Below are 20,491 nucleotides of genomic sequence, written 5' to 3'. Positions count from 1 at the left end.
TCTTGAGTTAAGTCTTGGGGGTCCGTGGCCACAAAAGTGGTGAAGTAAAGGTTGATAACTCATTGGTCCAGGCCATCTAACCATGGAAGCACAACATCGCTTATATTAAACAAAACAATAATAATAATCAGATACTGGAGTGATATTTGCTCTCAGCTTAACAGCCAGTCGCTATAAAGTCTACAGTTTGACCGGGGAGCCTGCAGTCCCGCTTAGGGGAGGACACTGCTCCCCAATTATGTGTGGAATCTCTGTAGATGCCGGTGTGAGGTGCGAATCCTATTCAGGGTTGTCCATTGCTGACATGGCAGTTCAAAGCCTTTTTGGGGTGGACATTTATATGTCTTGCCACGTCTGGCCGTTCAGAGGCCCATTTGGTTTTCCATTGGGAATTGATGTTAAACTTCCTGCTGATAAATGAGGAAGGTCAGCATCAGAGGTGGTATTCAGCAGGTTCTGACCAGTTCTGGAGAACCGGTAGCGGAAATTTTGAGTAGTACGGAGAACCAGCCAATACCCACTCTGACTGGCCCCGCCCCCATCTATTCTCCGCTTCCCCTTGAGTCCCAGCTGATCGGCTGGGTCTTCTTTGGTTGCCCTGCCCAGGAGAACGGAGCTGGAAAGCAGGTTAGAGGGGTGAGGAGGGAATGGGGATTTTGCAGTATATCCTTCCCCTGCCACGCCCACCAAGCCACGCCCACAGAACCGGTAGTAAAAAAATTCTACCACTGGTCAGCATGCACTGGGAAGAATGAGTGGTTCATCATTTTTCTGTATTAACAAATTATAAAACATTCAACCCCAAAAGACTAGATCTCTCCAAAAGCAGCCGGTCTGGATCCCACACGCAGAATCTCTTTATTACTCGGAAGCTGAGCTTCTCCCTATAGATTCCACATTCTCCCATCCCTTTCTGACTTTGGAGATGCAAGAGGGTGCTTTAATTAACATCATTAAATCCTGTCTTGATTATTGCCTCTGTAGATGCTCAAAAGTTTACAAAGTTGTGACTTTGAATGGTTACTATAAATGAGCTATCGTTTAAGTCGAGGACTAGCTGCAGTTTGCTGCAGTTGCAGGTTTGATTAGTGGCGCTGATTTGTTCGTGTTGTTAAATGTACCGTTGCGCTTTATGTTTTTAGCTATTTGGGTTAGAAGGTCAGTTGATTGGCTTTTGTTTAGCTCAATATTGTCTACAAAAAAGGCTGAGGATCACCAGGTTTCAGAGAGAGACTGAATCTAGGAGAAAGGACATTATAATAACTGCAGTGCCACTGATCTGTAGTGATTTTAGATGTCTCTTTTAGAAAGACAGGGAAGGCATATGCCATAAATAAAAACACAGCATGTAAAATACTGTGTAAAGGCAGTCTAAAGAGGACAATTCTTATTGCCTTTATTTGCACGTATCCTAAGCCCAAAAACAACCCTTTGTGTTGATGAATTCCAGTAGTGTCTTTAAAGACCATTCCCTGAGTCCTGCCCTCCTTTTTTATGATTTTATCCAGCTGTCACTGAACTGAAATAAGAAGCTGTAGTGGTTAAGGTAGGGAGGATGTTTACTTGCACCGCTGCCTAGTAACAAGATGACACAACTTCTGCAATATTAAGTTTTTCCTCGTAAAACATGGAAGTGGCCCTCAGGCCTGGTTGTGTTAGTTTTTTGTTTGTGGTAAAGTCTTTTTTTTTTTGTTATTAGAATAATTATTATTTGTGCAGGTGGGTGGGTTAGTTGGCCCTCTTCTGAGTTTGTTGCTGATGTGATCAACTGTATTATGCTGTGGTTATTTTTATATAAAGTTGTTTAATTTATGAAGCCACCCAGAATTATTCTGGAATTGGACATTCTGAAAATATGGGGCCTTTGGTCCTCTTTAAGCCTGGTTGTTTTCTTGCAGACGTCATTACTTAAACTAGGTCACATAATCAGTGTTCGTCATGTTATCTAGTTTGGATAATGAAACACTTTTTTTGCCTAGTTGGGTAATGAAATGTCTGCAAGAAAACCGCCAAGTTCAGAGAGCACCAAAGGGACCCCACAGTTCAACCCTGAGCTACAAATATTCTCCTTTATTAATCTAAAAATGTATTTATTCAACCAGTCAATCTGCCACTGAAGTCTTCTGCCTGATTTCCCCACATAATCCATTCTCCATATTGTGGGAGATAAGAGTTTATAAATAAATAAATAATCTTTTTCTTCCTGTCCCCCCTGCCTCTAGTATGGTACCAACTACATAATCAAATGTGCTTTTCAATTTAATAACATAATAAAAGATGTCTAGAGTATGACAAAACCATTCACCTACCATGAATTCTGTTCCTAGGTATTATTTTTTCCCCCCAATGCAGAACATTTTTTTTTGGCTGGACATAATAATTCCTTCCTGCCCTGCGGATCTCTATCCTTGAAAGAAGTCGAAACTGTGATTGAGATATCTTTTAATAACTAAGGCTTTGGCGCTTCACTGCCATGTATATTCATGACCTTTCGTTTTGTGTCTCTTTCAGATAGTTCTCAGCTACACAGCAAAGGGCCCAATGTACAACCACGGAAATTGTGACAGTTCTGAGAAAAGGAAAAGGAAAATAAAAAGGACACACCCACCTCTGGGGGGGAAAAAAGCCTGCAGAATGCAGCAAGGGAGCTCTCCCGTTGCTTCCTTGCTCTTCCTCCTTCAGTGGCATCCACACTTCCCCTTATCCCAGTTTGGACTAGATTCTTCCCTGGGTGGCGGTGGGGGGATGGGGGAGTGTCTGGGCCGTGTGCTGAGAAAGGAAGCGTTTCTCAGGCCCAACTCTCCCTTCCAAGTTCCTCCAGGGTCCAGATCAGGGGGAGGTGAGACCCTTTAAGCAGGTCCCCGTGTGTTCCTGCCAGGCGCCTCTGAATTCTGCAGCGGGAGTCTGTCAAGGCCCCTCGCTTCTGCTTGTGGATGGACTGGCTGATCGAAGCTCAGCCCCAAGTGAATCCGTGAGGGGGGCGAGGGTTGTCTCTCCTCCCCGAAGGCACCTTTCCTAAAGCTTTGCTGATCCTTTTCTGGGAGAGCTTTCCTTTCTCCGTGGCAGCTCACCGGTCCTCTCTCACAAGGAAGTGAAGACTCGGGAGGCCTTAAGATGCACTCGTGGACCTCGAACACCGATTGGGGGGGGTCTTTTGGCAGTTCTCTTTTCCCTGCCCCCCAAAATACGCCCAGCTCTCCTCCCCCCTTCTCTCCACTGAAGACACCGGATGGGACTAAGCCCCCTTCTTACCCACCCACCCACCCACTCCCATGGGTCAACGCGTATAAACGAAGCTGTCATTTCAGTGCCTTTTGATGGTGGAGCCAGAATGCAAGCTATCCCAAGCTCTTTTTTTTGTTTTTGTTTTTTGGTTGCAGCTCACCAAGAGCCTTTTTTAACGTTCTCCTTTTTCAAACACCCTTCCCTGTTATCTAAGACGCATCGGGATGTATTTAAGGGAACTTTGGAGGTCTAGGGTGGGTGGGCGGCCCATCCTCGTCCCCGTTTTAACTGCGCTCGCCGGTGAATGCCACGCTGATCCGTGGGGTGGGCATTTCTTGGAAAGCTGCCCCGTTCTCTTGCCCAAGTTCTCTTTAGCATTGTGCAAATAAGAGTCCAGGCAGGAACCTTCCTGCTTTGCTGTGAGATCTGGCACATTTTACGCATCCAGTGATCTGATGTGGGAGCACATATGCTCGCATGGAGTTGCCTATTTGTGCCTGGAACAGCTGGAAGAGCTCCCGTTATGCTCTGAATGGAAGGGAGATGCCGAGATTCCGTTTTACTTCAGGACTTAATTTTCTAAGTAGACTATTTCTCTCCCCCACCCCCCTTCTTTTTTTAAGCTGCTTAGTTGCAACTCTTTTACCTGGCTGGGGATCTTTTGAAAGCCAACCAGGGCTACCCTTTGCTCAGTCTTGGTTATGCTTGGCTGCTGTGCTAAAGGTTTGGGGCAAATTCTCCCTAATTTTGACTCAGCATCTGGCCTGGAGCTAAGGAGCGGTGCGCTAGCCTAGAGGTGGAGCTTTCACCTCGCCATCAGGAGGCTTTGAGTTCATCCTCGGTAGAGGCAGATATTTCTCTCTCTGGGCACACGGAGAATTTGTCTGCTGAACAAAACTCCATATTGGCAACAGGAAGGGCATCCAGCCATTAAAACACTGCTTGCTCCATTCAGTTGCTCAGATTCCACCCCGCAAGGGATTATGGGGTCGTTAGAAGATGATGATGATGATGATCTGGTCTGGAGGTGACTTTGGAGTAAAGCTCATTATCTAAATTTTTGATTTGGCTTGGCTTGTCGTTCGATTCTCTAATCTGCTGTCCATTCTAGAGAAACAAATGCCTTGCAGGAGGAGATGAGTAACTTTAACAGTTCTGGCATCAATAATCCCATTTTTTTTGTTTGGAGCAAAAACATGTTTGAGCGCACACATTGCAAGGAACATTAAACTATCAGGGCGGTTAGTTGCTACTCTTTAGCCAGAATTTCAAGGGGGGGAGGAAGTTTCCTTGCAAACTCCCAAACTCAACTTGAAAACTAGTCAACCCAACTTGAGGTCTATTTGCGGCCAGCATAAATTGTTTCTCGCAGCCTCTTCTTCCATCTTTAACCCCAATTTACTGATTCTTCCACTCAGACAGAGAAAGCACTTGATTCATCAAGTAGAACCCCCTTTTAAAAAACACACACACAGCGAGTTCTGTTTGACTTGAGACAACCCCATCTTAGAAGAACCCCATCTTTCCTTTGAAATGTTTTAGGATTCTTGGTTAACCTGTGCAAAATTTTATTTCAAGTCTTTTGCATTTCTTTTTTCCTTTTCCATTTCCCCAACAGTTAATTTTGGCCTCGTTGGCCAGAGTTATTTCTGTTTATAAAAAGTTGCAGCAGAAAAGCCAAAGACTGCATATTCAAGACGCCCATTTTTTATTTTTTTTTTGAAACGCGTTTTTTCTCTTTTTCTTTTTCTTTTAAGAACATGGATTTTGGTGGGTTTGTTGAGTTTCATCAGAGCTCAGTCCTACTCCGTATTTTATTACCTCTCCAAAAGCTGCTTTTATCGGTCATAGGAACAAGCGTTCGGCACTTGGCAGGATTTGGGCCTTGCATGAGCCATTATCCTTCCCCCACCTACCCACCCCTTGCTCTTCTCCCCAAAGCTTTGGTTGCTACTGGTGCCTGCCATAGCTGGAGCAGAACCCCTTATCTATTTAAAACAGGGGTGTCCAACCTTGGCAACTTTAAGACTTGTGGACTTCAACTCCCAGAATTCCTCAGCCAGCAAAGCTGGCTGAGGAATTCTGGGAGTTGAAGTCCACAAGTCTTAAAGTTGCCAAGGTTGGACACCCCTGATTTAAAAAGAAGAAAAAAATAGGAAATGTTCACAAAGCCTCTTGCCTCAGGGAAATATTATGTGGTGGAACTTCTGCCCAATCTCTCCCCCCCTCCTGCTTTCCTCCCTCCCCCCTCCCCTCCCCCTTGTGTTTTAAGAAGTAGAATTTAAAAAGCAAGCCATGGCAGGACAAGATCAAAGAGCGGTGGGTGGGAGGGCCGGCAGGCGTTGGGGAGGGGGGCAGTGCCTGGGTAGCAACTGGTCGCTGCTCGCCCCAGGAGGGTGTCTGCTTTGGCTTTGACTGTTGGGGGAGGTTTTTGTTTACGGTGGGCATAAGCACCACCAGATGGCACTTAAAAATTTTAAAAAGCAGCCTCTTTTTAGGTGCGGAAAGAGCTGTGATTTATTTTTGTGTGTTTGGGAGAAAATGGGATTGGGTTGGGGGGGGTGTTGGCTGGGGAAACGGCAGCCTTTCTAGGAAATGAGGAGGATGGAGGTGACATGGAAAATGATTAATCTTGTATACTGCAACTGAATAAAATTGTTTTTTTTTTCCAGAATATTTTTCATTTACTCCGAAATGAGGGTTGTGGGAAGGGGCAGGGCTACTGAAAGGTAGAGCCACCTGAAATTAGATGCAAAGCTCCTTGACATTGGTCGCTGAAAGATGGATGAGATGTCAGATCTAAGGTCCTAGAAGCTGCCATCTACCATCCTGGTAGCTTTAGCTTTCTCCAGCTTAGGGAATGGATGGATGGATGGATGGATGGATGGATGAGTAGATGGATGGATGAGTAGATGGATGGAGGTGGGAGATGCATGCAAGCATGTGTGGGCAGTTTGGGTGGGTGGATGGATGGATGCATCTCAACTCCCCAGAATTTCCCAGTCAGCAAGGTCTTTGCTAAAAATCCTGGGAGTTAGAAGATTAAATTCTGGCAGGTACCAAAGTTGCGAAATACAAAGCTCTAGGTATTTATTGAGATTCTCAAACAACCAAGTCATGGTTGTCTCAAAGTTTGGTGCTTTTCCAAAAGACAATTGGATTTTCTTGCTTTTTTCCCCCTTTGAAAACGTTTCGCTTGTCATCCAAGCAGCTTCTTCAGTTCTGAGACCCCCTTTTCTTTGTGCCATCCCCTCAAATATTGGAACATTGCTACATGTCACCCCTAGTCTTTCTTTTCCCTAGACTAGCCATACCCAATTCCATCTTCTGTGTCTCTTTGTATACAACTGTATGAATTTAGTGCCTATAATGTTCATTTATTGACAGAAAGGCAAAAGATTTAAAGAACCATTAACTTAGATCATTTCTTTATTATAATAACTGAGGAGTATAAATAACTTTTCCCATTTCCCTTCTCCAACAAATAACTTGAATACATACAGTCAAATATAAGTCAGCAAAACAGTGCATGCATCTTATAAGTGAGACTTTGGGAAAAATAAAGGCACTTGGAATTGGTATTAGTTTTCTGTTAATCTCCCCCCTGTTTTAAAGAATTAGAAACCTCTACATAATCTGATCTACAGGATAAACACCATCATCAAACAGGCGTATACATACATCTTTATTGCCTTAAAATTTGACCGCTCCCATATCATGTAGGTAACCTTTTTATAAAGTCAAGATCCAGCATGACAAAATGCTAGTTGTATCATGGTACGATTGTATCATTCTTGCAAATCTCTCATATTGTGTTTTAATGCCAGTCCATTACATTCAACCAAGTTTTACTTGCCCATTTCAATGAAAGATTATTAAGCATCTGCTGCCCACCTACCACCCACCTGCTCTTTCTTTGGATAACTTCCTAAACTTTGAAGTATTCTCCAGAAGAAAAAGAACAGTTGATGCAGTTTTAATAAGGTTTCAGGTAATGCTTGAAAGTGCTTAAGAGTTTCCCATACACTGCATTAACTTTTAAAATAATTCCAGAAGGTAAGATAGCATCCTCTCCATGCTTCTGGAAGGAAAAAGAAAAGAGCATTCACTTAAGGCCATCTAATTCTGAATTTATGGCGATGGGACGTGCCCAGGTTTCAGTTGACACCGAAGTCATTTCACAGGATTTTATAGTCGACGGAATCTGAGATGCCAAACTCAAAAATACGTGGTTTGATCATCCAGGCTGGATAAATGCTACTTCTCTGCAAGAAAACAGTCCGTCATAATTTGGAGAAGAGCAACTTGATAAAATGCAGGAGCAGAATCTTCCAATTTGGGCAACATTGATGTATGTGACCTAAAGTTAAGGAGCACCCAAATGTTGAATAAAGACACAGGAGGCTTTGGCAGATAGATCTGAGGGAAGCATTAAATAGTAAAAAGTTCTGTATTTGTAACAAGACAAGCTCTGGATCAGCTTAAAAATAGTTTTGCTTAGGTAAGTTGAGAGGGAAGCAGTTATTTTTGTCCAGATACCAAAATAGCCAGCTCCTGAATAGACATCTCCTTGTTGAGGTAACTTTGATATTGAGCCATCGTTAATCTTCCACGCTTCAAGGCGTCTTCAATTGAGAATTTCCTCCCTGACTTTCTATCCAAGATGACCGAAGATTCACCACTGGGCCCTTTCACTGTGATCTCTTCCCAATCGCATTCTTGGCTTTTCAACTTGACATATAAACTCCATTCAATAAGGCCATAACGATGGGCTTCTTCTGGAGTCATCTCCTTCCCTGTGTCCGGGTCAATGACCACAATCGAGCGCCTCAGGTGGTTTTCTCGCTGCTCCCTCTTGATAGCAACGGTCTGGAGGCGGTTTTGAAGCTGCTCGATCTCCTCGTCTTTTTCCTGAGATAGCCTTTTCAGATCTTCCAGTTCTTTCTCCAGATTGTGGAACCTTGAATCGAGATGGATACGTCGGTCTTCCTGGGCCATGCTCTTCAAATCCTGGGCTTCCATCGCCGTGAGCTCGATTTCCGACTGCAAACTCCTCATCTCCAGAAGGAGGTTCTGCTTTTCTATGTGGAGCTTGTGGTTCTCCTCTCTCAAAAAGTCCAACTCCTTGGAAGATTTGGAATTGCTAAATTCCATTTCTGAAAGCTTGGCCTCCAACCTATAAATATCGGAATCCAGTTGCACTTTCCGTCGGCTTTCCTCGTCTAGGCTGTTCTTCAGCTTCTGAATCTCATACTCGGTGTCTCCCTTCTCCACCTGGACGCTCTCTGAAAAGACCACTTTTTCCTTGACCTCCATCTTCTCCAGCGCCTGCAGTTTCTTCCGCAGGGCTTCCAGTTCTGTTTGCAGCACTTGCTTCTTGTGTTTCTCCTCTTCCAGTTCCAACTTAAGTAGACTGTGCTCTTTCTCCTGCTGAGGATCTTGTTGAAGAATCACCTTTTGCCTCACGGTGACTTTTTCTGCCGTGTCCTTCTCTTCTTCCTCCAACTCGCTCAGTCTGATCTTCAGCCTCTGCACCTCCAGTTCGGCCTCCCTGCGGGCCTTCCTTTCTTTCTCCAGATCTTCCAGCTGGCGTTCCAGATGTGACCGTCTCCTCTGCAGCTTGCGCATCTCAGTCCGGAGCGAGTCTATTTGCTGCAGCTCATTTTCAATGTTCTGTGAGAAGGTGTTGATCTCCGATTTTAAGGTAGGGTCTTGTTCCAGCTTCACCACTTCCTGCTGAACCACTTTTTCCCTCACCTGGGAGAGCTCTTCCTCCTTCTGCCTGATGATCTCCTCCTGTTGCTTCTTCTCCCTCTCCAAGTCCATGTGCTTCTTCTGCTCCTCAACCAACTGAGCTCGCAGGGACTCGACTTCTTCTTTTGTCTGGCGGTCTTCCCGGTACTGCAGGATCTCTTGAAGGACCTCCTTTACTTGGATGTGAGGCTTGGCTTCCTTCAGGATCTCGATTTCTTGCTTCAACTTATAGATCTCCAGATCTGCCCTCTCAATGGCTCTGGTCCTTTCTACAATCTCGTCCCTGAGCCGCTGCATCTCCATTTCCGTTTCCGCGTCTGTTTTGTACTTAATGACCTCTTTGATGATCTCTTGGACTTCCACCCGAGGCCCTCTGCTCTTCAGAGTCATCAGCTCATTCTGGCAGGCCCGGAGCTGCTCTTCCCCACCCAGGTATCGCCTCTCCTGCTCCATCACTTCTAAGCGAAGGTTGGCCACTTCGTTTTCAGCTTGGGGATCTGGGCGAATGATCTCCCGTACCTTCTCCTGGACGATCACCGTGGCGTTCTCCTCCTCCAGAGCCTGAATCTTCCTAAGCAGCTCGTCTTTCTCTCTCTCATTCAAGCGGGCCTTGGCCTTCTCTTCCTCGTACTGGCGCCGCAGTTCATTCACTTCCCTTTCGGTTGCTACATCCTTCTCCATTTTCAACACCTCCTTCACGGTGATCTTGCCCTCAGCCATGGCCCGCTCTTTCTCCAGCCGCTTCAGCTTGTCTTGGAGGAAACGCAGCTCTTCTTCTTGCTTGTGCCTCAGCATACTCTCCCTCTGCTTACACTCCTGCAGCTGCTTATAGTCCATCTCCAGCTGGGGATCGTTTTGCATCTTCACTATCGCCTTTTCGGTCACCCTCTCCTGATCCCTGATCTTCTCGTTGGAAAGAGCTTCGATCTGGCGGCGGAGAAGGGCCATCTCATTCTGCCGGCTCCCTTCCTGTCTCTTGAGCTCTTCAAGTTCTTCTTTCAGCTTCAAGATTTCTTCTGCCTGGGCTTTGTCTGGCTCGATCCGCAGGACTTCTTTGACGACATACTCTTGTCCCCCTTCTCTTTTCTCGCGCTCTAGAACATGAAGCTTTTGCTTCAGGGTCTGGAGTTCCTCCTGAAGCTCCTGGTTCTTGCGCTGCTCTTCGGTCAGGTTCTGTTGCATCTTGTGGTAGTTCTCATCCAGCTCTGGGTCGGGCAGTTTCTTGACCACTTCCTTCCTGAGCACAATCTCCTGTGGCTTCTGGTTCTGCAGCTGGAAGATGTTCTGCTGGATGACTTTGATCTCTTCCTCCAGATGCTGCCGAGACTGGGTCTCATCATCCAGTTCCTTCTTTAACTTCCAGATTTCTTCCAAGGGCTTATTGGACTTGTTGATCTGAATGGATTTCTCTATCATTTGGAGGTCAGGTTGCTGCCATTGAGAAGAAAGCAAGGAGTCAGTTCAACAATCTCAACTGTGTCCCTAAAGCAAGAGCCTGGCTCCTCAAACTGGTGCCTTCCAGAAAACTCCCAGAACATACAACTTTGTTGGTTGGACATCCTGAGAGTTGAAGCCTCCGCTTCTCTGAAAGATCTCCAACTTTGGGCAGGCTAAACTAGGAAGTAAATTCTCTCCCCCCCCTCCCCCCAACTTTCATGCAGATCAGATCTTGATGTCTATAGTTGGCACCATTTTATGCACAGTCACTCAGCTGAGGTGACGCTCATTTCTCAGCAACTGTAACTGGGATTGGAACATTATACACTACTCATACTCTTTGTAAAACTACCTTGCTGGCATATCCTATCTTTCCCCATCATTTCCTTGGAGCTGAGAAGTCATATTGGAGGTTTGAGATCCTTTGCACAAAGTTAACATTTTCTAGAAGTGCCCCTAGCCCCATATTTACTCATTGTGCCCCTAGCTTGTTAATGCTTATTCTTCCACTGAAATCACTTGCTGGAACACAACATTTGACAGTGGTGCATTTCCCTTAACTGCGTAGCATTTCACCATTGTCTCTTACAAGGAGCAGTAGTGAAGGCCACAAAAACTGTTTACCTATGACACATCCTGGGGAGAAAAGGAGGATGTGCTAAATATTCAGAGGAGGTGCTTTGAAAAATACAGGAACATCTCCTAAATTAAATTGTGAAAGTGGAAATCATTCCACTGGTTAACTGTTCTAACTTCACTGTCAGAAATTAGGTTGGTTCTTTCCTTGATTACTTTCCATCCATTGCTTCTTGTCCTGCCTTCAGGTGCAGGTTCATATTAAGTTTCCTCTATTCTATTTATTAAAATATTTCTGTAGATGGCCATCCATGCACCATCTGTAGAAGTTGGGTTCTATCCATAAAAGTTGGGACATTTTTCCCGGCAAGAACTAGTAGAAAAGAATTTACCTGTTTCAACAAGGTCTGAGCAAACTCCAGGTTCTGCAGCCTTTGCCTGTTGATGGCGTTGATCTCAGTGAATTTGGCAGCCAAGAGAGCTTCCTGCAAATGGAAGATGGGTTCATTTTGAGGATGGTGGGATCAACGGGAGAAATGCATTTATTGAGGTTTGTTACCTCGGCCATCTTTGCTCTTTTAATATCTTGCTTTTTTTTTGCTTTGAAATGTGTTTAACAATTTTCAAACTGCCCAGGGTCACTAGGAGTTGGCCAACACAATCAACCAGATATTTAGACTGGAATTGGCATTTTTGTCTACCTATCGAGTCCTTCCGAAGGACAAGGGAGAGGCAGATGGTGTTTGATGGTGTTAAAGATGTTGCAAGATGTAAGCTGTTCCAAGTGAAGCTGCCTTTTGCAACCGACTGATGCTCAGTTTTTTTCAATGCCAATAGTGTTCCAAAGGATGCTCCAGATGTTTAGGGATTGCACCCAAGGTGCCTGATCACTATTGTCCTATCTTGGCTTTCTTTTAGCACTTAGATTTATATACCGCTTTACATTGCTTCTACAGCCCTCTCTAAGCAGTTTACTGAGTCAGCCTCTTGCCCCCAACAATCTGGGTCCAAATTTTACCCTCCTCAGAAGGAGGGAAGGCTGAGTCTATTTGGAACCAGTCAGGATCGAACTGCTGGCAATTGGCAGAGTTTGCCTGCAATACTGCATTCTAACCGCTGTGTACCATGGATGGATGGATGGATGGATGGATGGATGGATGGAAGGAAGGAAGGAAGGAAGGAAGGAAGGAAGGAAGGAAGGAAGGAAGGAAGGAAGGAAGGAAGGAAGGAAGGAAGGAAGGAAGGAAGGAAAGAAAGGCAATAGCCCTTAGACTTATATACCGCTTCACAGTGCTTTTACAGCCCTCTCTAAGCAGTTTACCGAGTCAGCCTCTTGCCCACAACAATCTGGGTCCAAATTTTACCCTCCTTGGAAGGACGGAAGGCTGAGTCAACCTTGAGCCCTGGTGAGATTTGAACTGCCAAATTGCAGTCAGCTGGCAGTCAGCAGAAGTAGCCTGCAATACTGCACTCTAAACATTGCACCATCGTGGCTCTATTTGCAGGTTGTTGTTGTTGTTGTTGTTGTTATTATTATTATTATTATTATTATTATTATTATTATTATTATTATTATTATTATTATTAAAATTGAAAGAAGCCTACCTGGTCAACTCAAGCTGTTGAATATACCTAGTACTCAGCTTTCTATTTTCCCCATAACACCAACCCAGTGAGGTGGATTGAGAAAGAGACTGGCCCAAAGTCTCACCCAGCTGGCTCCCCCATCCTAGATTTCAGATACTGTCTTTTCCCCAGCTACTGGCCAGAGGTCCTACCCTGAGCGTACCTTGCTCTGCATCTTTAGTACAACCCTGTTAAACATACCTCTTCTTTCACTCTAAGAGCTGTGGACTGGAGTCTCGGTCTCTTGTTCATGAAACCATTACGGCCACTTTCCAGATCCAAGATGGACCTCAGCTTTTCTGCTTCTAGTTCATAGTCCTAGGAAGAGGAGAGAGGGTGTAACGCTGGAGGCACCTACAAAGTGCAATTCTGCAACAGGGTGTAATTTTTTGTTTGTTTGCTGCTTCCTCTCTGCCACTCCTTACCTTCACCGCCTGTTGATACTGCTGAACTTCTGCAGAGACCTTCTGGACCTCTTTCTCCTTGCTTGCAATTTCTTCCAATAGTTTCTGAAAAAGCAAATAAAGGTGACCGCTTTTAAAGAGCCAGGAGATAGATGGTACCACCTTACTTTGAATGGGAGCGAGGAAGGGGTGCTCCTTGTCTATCAAGGGCCCATGACTTATGAGAAAAGTTAATAGCAGGCTGGAACAGCTAATGATGGATGGAACCTTATCCCAAAGTGACTGGAGCTTGAAACTCCTCATCTCTCCTCCTTTCCAGTTCTGTGGACATTAGATCCCTTAGCTTTAGAAGAATGCTGCTAATTCAGCCAAGTTTTTAAATCCTGCTATATGGATATATAAAAAAAAGAAGAGGACACCCAACAGCAGTGATGAGTACACCATTGGAAGACTTGAAGGTTAGGGACAGATTCTCCTGAAGAAAATCTATTGGTCACAAAGAGTTGACAATCAACTTGACTACAGATAATCAGTATAGATATATGACCATGCTTGCATTCAACAGTTGTTGCTTAAGCTTCTTCTCTTAGGACCCAAATCTAGCTTTGAGCCATCATGCAACAGAAGAACATGTGGCTTGGCAATAGAAGGTCCAGAATTCAATTCCTGGCCTCTCCAGGAAGTAGTTAAAAGAACCCTTGGCCTAAAAAATTTGGGAATTCTAACCTTTCTTGATAATACTCAACTGGGGCCCAAGAGCTACGTAAGGCACAGAGATAGCTTTTCTTTAAAAAACATATGCAATAGATTGAATAGAGTTGTGCTGTATAATCTTTGCAGTCATCCCCCACCCCCCAGTTATCTGATTACCTGCTGCTTCTTCAACTTGGTTTCCACCTGAGAAAAGTGATCATTTTCTTGAGGCTCATAGTTGGGGATGTTTTCAAAATAACGTTTTAGTTCATCATGGCCAGCACGGTAGTTAGAATAGGCAGATTTTGCTTTCTGCAGCACTTCGGATCTAGAAAGTGGTACAGATATTGTCAACTTACATACGTAACTGAGCCCAGAATTACAGTCAAAATCGTTACAGACGTAAGTTAAGGCCATATATAACCAGATCCATTTTTTTTTGCAGTGGTCTTTAAGTGAATGTCATAGTCATTAAATAAATCAATTTCCCCACAATCAATATTTTTTGCGAGAAACCAGAAGAATGTAGGTTCACCTTATTACTGTGCCAAAACCTTCTCCTCCCCTTTCCCCCTCCCTTGCTTTCTCCTACAATCTCATCTCCACCCCCATCTCTGCAGCAAAATTCTGTGCCATTCTTAATATCGATGTGGAAAGCTGGCATTTGCCTTTGTTACCAAATGGACTAGGGGGAAAATGCTGTCTTTTACTGCATAATACAGTCATCTCTCTAGCAGCATGCACCTTTCCTGTGATTTTATGAAATCCCAGGGAGATAACAAGAAGAAGCTTTTCCAAGTGAGGAAGCAGAGCAAATAAACAGACATTAGAGCAGAATTCCTCAACCTTAGCAACTCTAAGATGGATGAATTTTAATTCCGAGCATTTCTCCAGCCATCATGAGTTGAAGTCCACACATTTTTTAAGAGATGTCAAGATTGAGAAACACTGCATTACACACAAAGAATAGGAAACACACAGTGATTGCTAATTGCACACTTCACTATCTTGCAAAGAAAAGAGGATACTACACCCAGGAAATTCTAAAGCACCTTAAGAAGAAAGCCAAAAAACAGCCATGTTCTCCTGCAGGAGGAGAGCATGCTTAGAAAACAGGCGGACCAATGTTGGGGTCTTCCTTCTCCTGCTAGCTTGTTAGTCCATGCTCCCATTTCCCCCAGGTCCTTCTTGATGACCACCTGATGTCACCTCTCCCTCCTCCTGACCTGTAATTCAACTGCTTGTTGAGGTTGCTAAACCGCTGGTTGAGCTTGTGGAGTTCAGCTTCCTGGCGTTCAATGTCTGGGCAGTGTTCTTGGAACTGGCTCGCCAAGGTACTAGAACATCTCTTGGCCTTCTCCAAGTCTTGTTGGGCTTCATTCAGCAGTTGCTGGACCTGGAGTTCAGAATTCAGCGCCTGGGAGGAACAGGAAGATGGGTTCTTAGCAGTGGTGGAATTCAACCAGTTCGCACCAGTTCGGGAATACCAGTCGTTAGCTTTCTGAGCAGTTTGGTGAACTGGTTGTTGGAAGAAATCATTAGGGCAGAGAACCAGTTGTTAAATTATTTGAATCCCATCACTGGTTCTTAGCAAACTTACCTGGATGAAGATTCTTACAATCTTTTTACTGTGGCATGCACAACATTGTTTCACTCGAGGGTTTTGTCTCTCTTCTGTGGCTTGCGCAAAACTATACTCAAGATAAAAAGAACTGAAGGGGCCACAGCAAACCAAAACACCACGAGGAAAGTACATGTTTTATAAACTTGAATATATATATAGGAGCCTCAGTTAATGAAGGCAAACATACATGTCCCGGGATAATGTTGCAGGACCCAATCTGAGTCGATCACCAGGACCAAAGATTTATTCTTCCAAGCTTTTGGATTCGTGCTGGAGCCCATCCTTGGGAAACTTCTCTCTCCAGAGTTTCTCCTGGGTTGTTCTGTCAACACCCTTATTAACAACTAAAAGCTACACGCAACCAGGGCCCTGGTAAATAAGAGGCATAGAATAGTTCAGTGCACCCATTCTAGTGAGAGAGGATGGGCTCCAGCAGGAGTCTGAAAGTTCAGAAGAATAAACCTTTGATCCCAGGGGCCTATTGGATCCTGGAAGCCTCCGCTGACTGACTCCAACCCAACTGTGAAGAACACATGAGCTCTTGTGCATGTTTACTCAGACGCCAGCCTGTCTCAAAGAGCCTCATAAGAGTTCACCATCTTGCCTAAACAAGGTTTCATTCCGCGTTTCCAAGAAGGCATCAAATAATAATATTTGATAATTTGATAATAATAACAACACAAGAGCACACAATAGATACAAACTCAAAGTAAACCGCACCAAACTTGATTGCAGAAAGTACGACTTCAGCAATAGAGTGGTCAATGTCTGGAATACTCTACCCGACTCTGTAGTCTCTTCCCCAAACCCCAAAAACTTTAACCTTAGACTGTCTACTATTGACCTCACCCCTTTCCTAAGAGGTCTGTAGGGGGCGTGCATAAGCGCACCATCGTGCCTACCGTCCCTGTCCTATTGTTTCTCTTATTCTTCTTTTATTTTTCTTATATGTACCCATTTCATGTATTCACAACTATGTATACACTTATACTTATTATCTTGTAAACAATTGGCAAATCAAATAAATAAATAAATAAATAAATAAATAAATAAATAAATTAAGGTACAGATCTAGGAACTGCACAAAGCTAAAAAAAATATTAAAACATCTTCTGGTCCATGGATATTCTTTCCTTCCCCATTTTAGCCAAATGAAGGGTGCCCAGGGGAGTATTGGCAGCTGAATGCTGACTGATATAGGAGATTCAGTTGTAGGGCCTTTGCAATACGTATCTATATGTACATGTACGCAAGGACGCGCAGCCAGGCAAGCCTGCTCCATCTTGTAGCCTTCCAACTGTGCCGGGCTGCAACACCTATCATCTCAGAAGGCCGCATTGTCTTTGGACACCATCATGAAGAAGACTTCATTCCACATTCCGCTTCTGTAATTCCTGAGAAAGGGAGCTAAGCCCCTCCCCATCCTTCATTCATACAGACAAGTCAAATTTATCCTTCCTGTATTTGAAACGAATCCCTCTCTCTCTCTCTCAGATAACAGCCACTCACCAGCAATTCTTCCCTCTTCTGCTCCAGAGCATGGACATCCTCGGGAATTGTGTCTTCGATGGCCAGCTTGTTCTCGTAGCCGGAAAGCAGGTCTCTCCCTTGCTGAAGGACCTTCTCAAGGTGATTGGCAACATCAACCCTGTAAGGACAGGTGGAAAGACTTAGCCATTCTTCTCATCCCATCTCCTTCAGCTAGAAGTCCCAGCTAAGACGGTTGTGTACATGGAGGCATTTCTGTCCTATCTAGAGTTGATTTATTCTAACAAGCCAGTTGAGGACCTACAACTTTCATGCTGTTGGAATCTTGTGGAGAGGGACGTGGAGGTAACCTTGATCAATGTGTGCAGGAGGCATTAAAGAAAAATAAAAGACACCTCAGATCTGAGAAAGGGTTGGGCCTCAGAAAGAAACCCAGTCTGGTTCTTCTGATGAAACTGATTCTGTTTAGAATAAGACAGGGAAGATTTGATTACTGTACCTTACAACAATATGGTAACAATCATAACAATTGTCCATAAGTAAAAACCAAAAAGTCTGCAGAGTGGACATGGCAGTGCCTGGAGACAGCAGGATAGAAGAGAAAGAAATGGAAACAATCACAAAGTATGAAGACCGGTAAATAGAAGTAGAACAACTGTGGCAGGACAGCAAAGATAGTACTCATAATAATATATGCCTTGGGTGCAATTCCTTACCGGGCCACTGGTTGCTGGGCGCCGCCATCTTTTTGGTAAAAAGTGCTTCCGGTGAGCTTTTCCGGGTAGAAAGCTCACCGGAAGCACTTTTTCATCAAAAAGATGGCGCCAGTGCTCGGTGAGCTTTTCCGGGTAGAAAGCCATTTCTACCCGAAAAAGCTCACCGAGCGCTGCGCCGCCATCTTTTGACGAAAAAGTGCTTCCGTGACGTCACCAGAAGCACTTTTTCGTCAAAAAGATGGCGGCGCCCAGTTGATGCCGGTACCGGGCCGCGCGCCCAGCTGATGCCGGAACCGGGCGGCGTCGAAAAGGTTGGGGATCACTGCTCTGGAGTATCCCTTGAATGCCCATCGGCATTGATAAAATCGCCATCAATCAATTGCAAAAGGCAGCTTGACTTGAAACAACTGACATCCTGTGATGACACCTCTAACAACAACATCTGTCTATCCCAGGTCCTTTGAAAGGATGGTAATAGGTGGATAAAATGCGAAATCAAATCTAAACATCTGGCTTAACTGTGTGACCAACCACAATAATCCTTGTGTGTGTGTGTGTGTGTGTGTGTGTGTGTGTGTGTGTGTGTATGTGTATTGTTTATGGTGGACAAGAAGACCTCCAAAGTCCCTTCTGACTCTTTATTCTGTTGTTATGTTCTGTTAATCCTCACTCAGGCATATTTTGGTTCTAAAGCACCCACTTCTAGAAATTCCTGTAATATTCTTCCATTCCTCCTAGAGATCCTCATGAAAATTCAAAGCGATCATGCTTGGGAAGAAGGTTTATTTTCATTTGAGGTAATGGCCTGAAGCCAAATTTCCAGCAGAGGAAGAACAAGGATCAAAGGGGCAGTTCAGCTGCCCCTTTCTTCCCCTTTAAGAGCTTTTCTTTCCAGCTTGCTCATTTTCCCACCCTGAACACTGCCAGCCTCGCTTGCATTTCACTCGGTTCGGCTCCGTCCCAGGACTGAGAGCTCAACTGTCCTTCCGCAGCTTAACCTAATTCAGTACCAATTACATAAAAGGCATTAGATGTTATTAAAGGAAATAATGTTTGCACCAACAAGCTTCGTGGTTACAGCTGGGCATTCCCGAGAATGGGCAAGCGCTTCTGTCAAGGGGTGGGTTTCTACCAGTTTGCACCTATTCACTAGAACCAGTTGTTAACATTCTAAGCAGTTCGGAGAACTGGTTGTTAGAAGAAATTACTGGGCTAATCCTGTAAGGAAGGCAGGAAGGAAACATTCTGGTGTTGCTTACAGAAACTGCCTCTCCGTTAACCCTTATTACATTCTTGGCAGGACTAGACTTCCTGTCTCAGGAACTTTTCCCCCCCTCCTTTGCTGGTCCTTTGCTTGTGTGGAGGGACCATTCAAAGTTACAATGGCACTTAAAAAAGTGACTTATGACCATTTTTCACACTTACGACTGTTGCAGCATCCCCACAGTCATGAGAGGCCAGGCGAGGAGATGCGTGCCTCGATATGAGTGATATTGAGTTGGCCAATAACATGACCACCAAGCCACGCCCACCAACTAAGCCACACCCACAGAACCAGTTGTTAAAAAATTTGAATCCCACCCCTGCTTCTGTCACTAGTTCAAGGTTGTTTAACTTGGGATCTTCCACTACAAAGCATGAGATCCTTTCCACCAGAGAGATGAGATTGAACAAGATCCTGCATGGGTGAAGAAGGATCCCTTGGTGAAGAGGGTATCTCAACGTGCGGCATTGCAGCGAAGCAGAGACAGGGAGCCTCCTGACCTTACCCTGCTTGTTTCACCCTTCAAGGGTTGGGGCTACACAATGAGGCCTTGTTCACGGTCACTTGTGCTTTGGTCACCTCCTGTCTGGATTACTGCAGTGTGCTCTACGATGCCACTGCCCTTGAAGACTAGACGGAAACTTCAACTGATCCAGAATGAACTTCGTTTCAGTGCCAGATTTCTTTTATTATTTTTTAATGTTTTAATCGGTTGGGGTTTTACAGTTTTAAATCAAGTTAGAGCCTTGAATAGTGAGATAGGTGGCAAACAAATTTGGTAAATAAATAAATGAATAATGAATGAATAAATAGCTTTAATGTGATTTTTCGTCTCTTTTGGTCTTTGCTTGGGAGCTGCCAAGAATTGGTTAAAAGACAAGCAGCTATATAAATATTTTGAATGAATGAATGAATGAATGAATGAATGAATAAAATGAACCCTTCGGCATGTGGAGCATATAGATTATGGCTGATTATGGTTTTGTCCTTCTATCGTCCACACTATAGTGCCCAGTTTCTCATAATCACAGAAAGGAAACCTCTCATCTTCTATGGAATCCAAAACCTTACTTCCATCATGTCACAACTGGCTAAGTTAGAAGGTTCATAGGACACATTTGTCTCCCCCACGTAACCCAGGTAAGCCCATTGTGCAAACTGGGCCATTCTGCATGCAAATCAGGCGCTCTGTGAAGCTCTCTCCCAAGCATATGAAGCAGGTTAGCAGCCCCATCTCGTTCTCTACGCCTCCACTAGCCTTTCTCAACTAAAAGTGATAGTATGTGAGAGAGACCTTGGGAAACTCAGCCCAGAGACACTGCCTGGGGGCTCTGGGTTGCGCAAGAGGCTGAGAAAAGATCCTCCCTAGTTCCTCAGGCTAAAGATGATGAAAGAGGATTGTACTTTCAGACTTGCAAGATTGATGTGGGCCTATGGGATCAACCAAACACAAATCACAACCAGATGAATTAATTCTATTGTATTGTCATATTACATTATTAGAATGTAGAGCTCATTACACAGAGATCTGAACTAAAACTAAGGAGAAACTTCCTGAACCAGAACTAAGGAGAAGCAATGAATCAGTTTGCTTCCCAGAGTTGTGGGATACTCCATCGCGGGAGTTTTTCAAGTAAAGATTGGACAATCATTTGTCCAGGATGGTATAGGGCAGGGCTCTTCA

General features: G+C 44.4%; 2 protein-coding genes across 2 annotated transcripts in view; one reads left to right on the top strand and one right to left on the bottom strand.

Annotated features, from left to right (window-relative positions):
* UBN1 (ubinuclein 1) overlaps positions 1-5,223 on the top strand; it is a 34,310-nt gene extending 29,087 nt beyond the window's left edge. Inside the window, 1 exon segment of the mRNA XM_026680747.2 lies at positions 2,512-5,223. Coding sequence (XP_026536532.2) covers positions 2,512-2,564 — 53 coding nt within the window. The 3' untranslated portion in view covers positions 2,565-5,223.
* Positions 5,224-6,636: 1,413 nt separating this feature from the next.
* Positions 6,637-20,491, bottom strand: part of PPL (periplakin) — a 73,349-nt gene continuing 59,494 nt past the window's right edge. The window contains exons 16-22 of the mRNA XM_087973185.1: positions 16,849-16,987; positions 14,942-15,132; positions 13,893-14,043; positions 13,044-13,127; positions 12,820-12,936; positions 11,385-11,477; positions 6,637-10,410 (exon numbers count right to left, since the gene is read on the bottom strand). Of these exons, the coding sequence (XP_087829311.1) occupies positions 7,747-10,410; positions 11,385-11,477; positions 12,820-12,936; positions 13,044-13,127; positions 13,893-14,043; positions 14,942-15,132; positions 16,849-16,987 (3,439 nt within the window). The 3' untranslated portion in view covers positions 6,637-7,746. The remainder of the gene's footprint in view (positions 10,411-11,384; positions 11,478-12,819; positions 12,937-13,043; positions 13,128-13,892; positions 14,044-14,941; positions 15,133-16,848; positions 16,988-20,491) is intronic.

The sequence above is a fragment of the Notechis scutatus genome, chromosome 12 (assembly GCF_049901735.1).
Source record: "Notechis scutatus isolate UNSWTSFEM ecotype Mainland chromosome 12, rNotScu1.2, whole genome shotgun sequence".
Classification (NCBI taxonomy): domain Eukaryota; kingdom Metazoa; phylum Chordata; class Lepidosauria; order Squamata; family Elapidae; genus Notechis; species Notechis scutatus.
This window is presented reverse-complemented; position numbering and strand designations above follow the sequence as displayed.